Raw genomic sequence first — 7,767 nt, 5'->3', positions numbered from 1 at the left:
GGAACTCCTGAAGAGATTCCAACAATTATAAAAACTCTAAAAGAAGAGTTTGAAATGAAAGATCTTGGAAGGACTAAATTTTGTCTCGGCCTGCAGATCGAGCATATAAAAAATGGAATCTTTATTCATCAAACAACATACACAGAAAATATCTTGAAAATATTTTATATGGATAAGTCACATCCTTTGAGTACCCCAATGATCGTAAGGTCTTTGGATGTGGAAAAAGGATCAATTCCGTCCTAAAGAAGAAAATGAAGATATCCTTGGTCCTGAAATACCATATCTTAGTGCCATTGGAGCGCTAATATATCTTGCTAATAATACACGACCTGATATATCATTCGCGGTGAATTTACTAACGAGGTATAGTTTCTCTCCAACCAGAAGACATTGGAGTGAAATCAAGCAAATCTTTCGATATCTTCATGGAACGGTTGATATGGGATTGTTTTATCCCTATGGATCTAAGTCACAACTAGTTGGCTATGTAGATGCTGGCTACTTGTCTGATCCACATAAAGGGAGATCTCAAACAGGATACCTATTTACATATGGTGGAACAGCTATATCATGGAGGTCCACGAAACAGACGATTGCAGCAACCTCCTCTAATCATGCCGAAATACTAGCGATTCATGAGGCTAGTCGCGAATGTTTTTGGCTCAGAAGTCTGATCCAATATATTCTGTCATCATGTAGACTGATTGATCATAAGATAGCTCCAACTGTCCTGTTTGAAGATAATACAGCATGCATTGCTCAGCTTAAAAGCGGATACATTAAAAGTGATAGAACAAAACATATTTCTCCCAAATTTTTCTTCACTTATGATCTTCAAAATCAAGGGACAATTGATGTCCAACAGATCCGCTCAAGTGACAATCTGGCAGATTTATTCACAAAGTCACTCCCAAAATCTTCCTTTGAAAGATTGGTACATGAGATCGGGATGCGCCGATTTCGAGACATTAAATGATGTTGACAAGAGGGGGAGACTGTACTATTTTTTCCTTAGTCAGGTTTTTTTTCCATTGAGTTTTTCTTGACAAGGTTTTTAATGAGGCAGTCCCCATCACAAAGGATATTGTACTCTTTTTCCTTCACTAAAGTTTTTTTCCACTGGATTTTTCTTTAGTAAGGTTTTAACGAGGCAATAATCCTAAATGGTCATCCAAGGAGGAGTGTTGTGATAAAGATAAATGACCACGGTGGATTTCATTCTCAAGATTGAATGAATCTATTTACAATACAAAAAACAATAAATAAAGGTTGAAAGTAGCATCACTTCACATGTATAAATACCAAGCATCATCAGATACTTTTGACACACACAAACAATAAAGCAAATATTTTCTCTCTTCTTTCTTCTTATACAAAGCATTTTTTTACTTTCTTTCTTTATAAACTACTAATATATTATTAATATATTATCTTTATAGTAATATAATAATGTTAATAACTATTAATAATAATATTTTTATACTTTTATATTTATTACTTCTTCTTTATTTATTTATTTAGTTATTTTACATCAAATGGAAGTTATTATTTTTTAAGTTTCACTCTAATTGGACACCGCTGTACACAAATAGGCAGGTTTTCATTTCCACGGAGTAAAAGGGAACTCGAAACGTCAGCGTTTTCAGGATGCGTCGATCCACGTCAAGCATCTGAGATGGAGCTGGTGGACCCTACACTCCACGGGTTAATTGTGTAAAACAAGCATCAACCGGGGAGAGCGACCAGCAACGCCCGGTGATACGGTTTGTGATAGCGACGTGGTGAATGAAGTAATGAACTGGTAAATAAAATCACGCGCAGGGCAATTTCGTAATTATAATGAAGGCCTTTCACTTCCTAACAGACACACCAACACAAACTACACAAACACAACTCGTTACTACTCCTACTACTGACTCACATACGAAGAAAGAGGGAAAGAAAGAAGGAAAGAAAAAGATTAATTTAAAAAAAAAAAAAACAGAAAGAAACTTCCCCTATTCGGCTATTCCCCTCATTCGATACCCTCTTTCTAGTTTAGTCTTAACTAAACCACCGAACCCAACAACAATCCGTTTTCGGATGCTTTAGACCACAATGGATGATTCGGAGGTAAACCCTTTCGTCACCAACAACCGTGCATTTCATTCTTTTCTTATTGTTACTTTCTCTAACTGAATTTCTTTTTCACCTTGTTGGATGGAAATGGATTCTTTTTCTCTCTTTTTTGGTTGGGTTTATTTTGGGGGAATGGTTCAGTGGTGTTGATTCTCGCTGGGTTTTCTTTTAATTTTGGTGGTTGTTGTGATCAGAAATTGACGGCGTTGAAGAAGGCGTACGCCGATATAATACTGAACACGGCGAAGGAGGCCGCGGCGCGAATCATGGTGTCGGAGAGGAAGGCCATGCGGTTTCAGCAAGAGCTCCTTTCCACTAAGGAAGAGGCGCTTCAGATGCTTCTCAGACTCAAACAAATGCTTGATTCTAAGGTCTAAACAATTGGTATTTCATTTTTGGATTTTTGATTCTGTGCTTCTTGTTATCTGTGTGTTTTGATTGGCTTGCGTGTGTGTGCGTGCGCGCTTGATTTGGAGGATTGTGTTTGCGAGTGGGTTTTGTTTCGTTGGTTCTTTCTAGCTCGATTAAGAAAGTTTCTGTATGGTTTAGTTCTTGGATTGGATTGGATTGTTGAGTAATTGTTTGCACCCGTGTTTGTCGACTTCTCGAGGTACATTTGAATGGTAGTATGCACCCTTTGAATGCATGGGACATGAGAAAAAAAAGGCTTGGCTGAAGTTGAATGACAAAGAAAATTGTCGTGTTGTTGGCATTCATTGCAAACACCTGAAATGTGGGTTGCCTTTGTGATGGTTATGCTTGAATGATGGTGGCATGTCATTTAAGTTTAACGGTTCTTCCATTGATTGAATTTCATCAATGTTTGGCATCTCAAACATTATTGGTCAAAGAAGCCTTCACTTTGCAGAATCATCACACTGTTCGTGTCTCTATTTGTTATAATTGGTTAATCACACTAACACTTACTGCATTCACTTATTTGGAATACGGGATTAGGCCTAACGAACTGGTACTAAGAATGGTAAGGATTGACTATATTTTGTTTGATCACATTCGTGGTGGTCACTAAACAGATGCAAACAATATACATTTTTGAAACTATATGATATATTTATAATTCAATGTGAGAGAGTTAAACTAGCATTTTTGCAGTTATCTAATTTTGCATCAGTTAATGCCGGTTTGGTCTCGGGAAGAAGCTGACTTTATTATGAGTGCAGGCTCTATAATAGCTGAACTATTTTATGTTTGTGCAATGTGCATTATAGGATTGTTCAAGAGTTGGAGAGTCATCACATAATGAAATGTATCTTGTATTTTCTTTCCAGTTTGAGCTAAAATACAGCTGTCTCGTGTCAAATGCAATTTGCTTTCAGCTTACTAGCATTGGAGTGCATACTTATGTTATCACATGTTCATAGCACAACATGTTGGCAGTAACTTGTATAGCTGAATCCAAGCAGTTTAGTCATCTGAGTTAAATCACCTCTAAGGGATTGTTTGTATTGGCAATTTCACAGGCTAAAGAAGCAGAGCTGACATCACAGACTCAGCAGAAGAAGATTGAAGAGCTTGAAGCTCAGCTTCAAGAAGCCGAGGAAATAGTCAGAGACCTAAGGGCCGAGCTGAGAGAAGTGCAGGATGAGCTGGAGAATGTGACCAAACACCAAATGCATCCCTCAGTTGAACAAAGCATAGACGGTGAAAATGAGGCTCAGGAGAGTCTTCCACAGGAGAACAGACTTAATCCTTATGATGCATCTGTCAATTCTGCTCCTGATTTACAGTTCGAATCGGCCTCAGTTTCTGATATTAGGAATCCAATTGTAAATGGAATAAATGCTGGAGGTAAATGCTGTGGGTCACATGATCATACAAACAACTGCTACATTAATAACCCCGATTTTGCATCCATAGTCATTAGGAGGAAAGAGCACGAGCTTTACAGAAATGGGTGCACACAGAGAGTACGGGCATTTGAAAGGAGCCTCTTTGATGGAAATATGTCAGCTTCAGAAAATTTGGATAGTCTGCCCGCTGAAACTTCAGTAAGAGTGCACGAAGAAGCTAAACTGATGCCTGTGGCAATTGATGCCAAAGCTGATAATATTTCAGAGCAAGCGAAGCCAGATGAATCTAAAGTGGTGGAAGAAAATGCTGGCCTTGTTGAAATCCCTGTGCATAGGAAGAAAAGAAGATACGGTAGACATGCGAGTCTTCTATATGGTAGAAAGATGAGTCTTCAATATGGTTTGTATTCTGACAAGATTGAAGAAACAAATAAAGCATCAGATCTTTTTCATGCCAATGGTTCTCCATGTGTATTGGATAAAAATGACCTCTCAACGGTGAAACCTTCTATTTTGAATGAAAATGAATCTCGGAAGGATCTTACATCTCCTCCTGTCACTAAAGTGCCCACAAATGCGAATGGCACAGTTGAGAAATCAGGATCTCATAATGATACTGAAAAGGGAGAAGTATTTCTTAAAGCTTGCAATGGTCTGAACAGAATTAAAGATGATAAGGAATTGTTGGATAAATCAGACTTGACAAGAGAAGAGAGTTTGTCCACAAAATGCTTGGAGGTTCCAGCATGTGGGGCAGATGGTGAGGCCCCTAATGGATCACCAGATAAGCTAGATGCGAAGGTTTCTGATTTAGATGAAAAAGTATCTTGTCCATCTTCAAATGATAAGTTTCTCAAGTACACATTCCGGAGAAAACGCAAGAAGGAGTCTGTTGGCACCCCTGATGTTGATTGCTCTCCTGAAAATGGCAGTTTAAAACAAAAGTGTGTAGAGAAGCAAAATGGTAATGCAGAGCCTCAGAAGTCTTGCACAATGACTGAATCATCTCGGGATAGCAGGCGATTAGCACAGGTTGCTCGACAGGTTGGTTAATTGTTGTTTATTTCTCCGTTTTCGGCAATGCTCATTCAAATAAATTGTCTTCTACATTTGAGGTAGTTTTAGTAAAATGTCAAACAAACTTTACTGCGTAGTTGCATTTGGTTGGATGATTGTACTAAAAAGCTACAGTATATCGAAATTAAATCCATAACATATTGCTGTGAAAAAAATGCAGTAGCAAACTAGTCACCATGGTTTTGAACTTGTTTTTCTTCACTATTATCATGTGAATAAAACATTATTGTGCTTTTGCATTTCTTACTTACATAATTTCAAGTGTGTCTGTGTGGGTATATGGATATTCCCAAAGGATTAGAATAACTATTTTAGTTAGTCTATTAATTGACATTTGAAGAATTTCATTGTTTGAAACAATCTTCAGTATATATATATATATCAATCCAAGTTGAGAAAAAGACTTGTCGGTCTTTGTAGTTATTAGCTGCATCAAACATAAAAAAGGTTCTCATTTTAGCATTAAGACAGAATAGATTTATGAAGCTCGGTTATGTTTCTTTTGTTCGGTGAAGAAAGAATGAACTCATAAGTCGATGAGCATAACGCATTCAAGTCCCATTTGAACCCACCGATGAATTCCCCACTATTCCGAGAAACCTTCCCACTCTTGCTTTCACTGGCCACCCGTGTCATCTTTCAGGGGTATTCCCCTAAGACAAACTGTCTTCTATGAAAAGTAAACATGAATCACTGTTTCATCATATGGAATATTTTTAAAAACATGATGATAGAGTCTTTCTATAAGCAAATCTCACCCAAAGACCATTTCTTGATTTCCAGGTTTTTGCTGTAGCAAAAAATTTTCCTTAGTGGAAATGCAGATCTTTGATATTGGGTTGTTCATTCTTAGGACAAGGTGTTGCTTAATCACATTTGTTTCTATTTATGATACTTTGTGCAATCTATCGCATCTTTTATGTTCTATCGCATCTTTTATGTTAAATTAAGCCTTCTACGGATATGCAAACTGTTTTTGACCCTAGTATAGGTAATTGTTTCTAAATATGATGCTTAGTTTGTGCAATATATTGCATATACACCCTACTTATACTTTCCATGCAATTATCAGACAGTTAAAACATCAATTTTGCATAGAATGACTAATACCGATGCCATATGATACTTCTCAGCAGCTTTGTTTTTTTTTTTTTTTTTTTTTTCGGGGGGACGGTTTCCACATTCAAGTGTTTTGGGGGCATTTGCACCCACAAAGGTTTTGTAATTTGGTGTAAATTACAACGATAGGTATAGTTTGCCCCCAATATTTATTTTGACTCCACAATAAAGATAAAATTAAGTTTAACCCTTAAAATACCTAAAGAAAACTTGTTTATTATATCCTTTTGTCATCTTTTCCTCCCATAACCAAAATTTTCTGAATAAGCAGGGTTTGATTTCCTGTAAAATGTGTGCTTTGTTGAATGCAAGCTGAGTTCTACTGATTGGTTATTCTTGTGTATCTTAAAACATCCTCTTGTGAGGTTTGCTTTAAATTGCAAGCATCGATTTACCAACAGAAATGCTATGTCTTGTTTCCATGAATTCGGCATTGCTTTTTGTGTGTTTTCAATATTTTTACTTTAAAATGCAGTACATATACTAGCATATTTTTTTTATGAGAAATGTTATTAGGTGGCCAACATTTTTTATCAATATTACCCAACACTTTGGGTCAACATCTTATTTTTATACTATTAGAATTTAGGGTTTAGGATTCAGAATTTAGTCTTTAGTGTTTAGATTAGAGTTGGCCAATAATGATAAATTTTGTTAGTCATATGGTATCGTTCTTTTTTTTTTTTAAATTGAAGTGTCGTTGCCTTCTCTATTCTTTTAAGTGCGCTGACTTGAATTGCATTGTGTTCCCTAAACTAAACCAAATTTTGCAACTTTTGCACTTCATTTTCTTTTTCCCGGTTCAATTTAAAGCATCTGGTTTTTACCATTTTGCTCGAGGCTAGATCATAAGCATGCATTGACTTCTTGCCCTTAATATTTTTTTCCCAGCAAGTATTTCTTATGATGGATTCTGTATTTTGTAGAAGCATGCTTCTCCCTTACTTTGAACTAGTTTATTCTAACTGCTAAAGGAAGGATTGAAAATAAATAAAGGGAATGGCAGGCATTAATATATTTCAGCAATTAGAAAGATGTTCTTGTAATATGAAACTAAAGAGAAAAGAAACTAACATGTTCATTCAATTTCATTTGCAGCTCATATCTTTGTCCGAGAAGAAATGGTGGCAGTAGCCGGTAGGGAACCGTCTAATGCTATGATGAAGCGAAAGAGCTGAAAGAAAGCAGTCCAATGCGCTTTTGTTTCTATGAGGATGATGCTTTACGTTTGGTAGAGCTGTGGAATGTGTTTATAAAATTTTATATAACATGTATTACTATAATATATCTACGTTGTTATCATCCGTAGCTTAGATTATATTATTATTATATAAAAAACATAGATTTATCATTTATGTATGTTGTTGCTGCCCTTTTTTACGGGGGCCATTTCGCAATAGAAATTTTGCTGATTATAAAATTTTATATTCCCGCTGATGGTGTTTGCTTGTTCATAATTGTTTTTTCGTTATTAAGTAACCATCTGAGCTTCGAAAGATGATGATTTTGATAAAATAAATCTCAAAAATATAAATAACAAATTTTTTTTAAAGATATGTTCTATTTGACAAATTTAACTAAGATTGCGTTTTGTGCTGAAAACAGGACAAAATAAGACACAAAAGACAGAGATATAAAA

The 7,767-nt window shown here is 36.0% G+C and overlaps 1 protein-coding gene across 1 annotated transcript; it reads left to right on the top strand.

Annotated features, from left to right (window-relative positions):
* The first annotated feature begins 1,867 nt into the window (after positions 1-1,867).
* Positions 1,868-7,548, top strand: LOC112722415 (uncharacterized). The gene is made up of 4 exons (XM_025773426.3): positions 1,868-2,115; positions 2,316-2,492; positions 3,603-4,976; positions 7,227-7,548. Exons 1-4 carry the CDS (start codon positions 2,101-2,103, stop codon positions 7,260-7,262), a joined length of 1,602 nt encoding a protein of 533 aa, XP_025629211.1. The 5' UTR covers positions 1,868-2,100; the 3' UTR covers positions 7,263-7,548.
* Positions 7,549-7,767: the final 219 nt, after the last annotated feature.

This window comes from Arachis hypogaea, chromosome 11 (assembly GCF_003086295.3).
Source record: "Arachis hypogaea cultivar Tifrunner chromosome 11, arahy.Tifrunner.gnm2.J5K5, whole genome shotgun sequence".
In the NCBI taxonomy this organism is placed as follows: domain Eukaryota; kingdom Viridiplantae; phylum Streptophyta; class Magnoliopsida; order Fabales; family Fabaceae; genus Arachis; species Arachis hypogaea.
The sequence above is the reverse complement of the archived record's forward strand: the minus strand, read 5'-3'. Positions and strand labels throughout refer to the sequence as shown.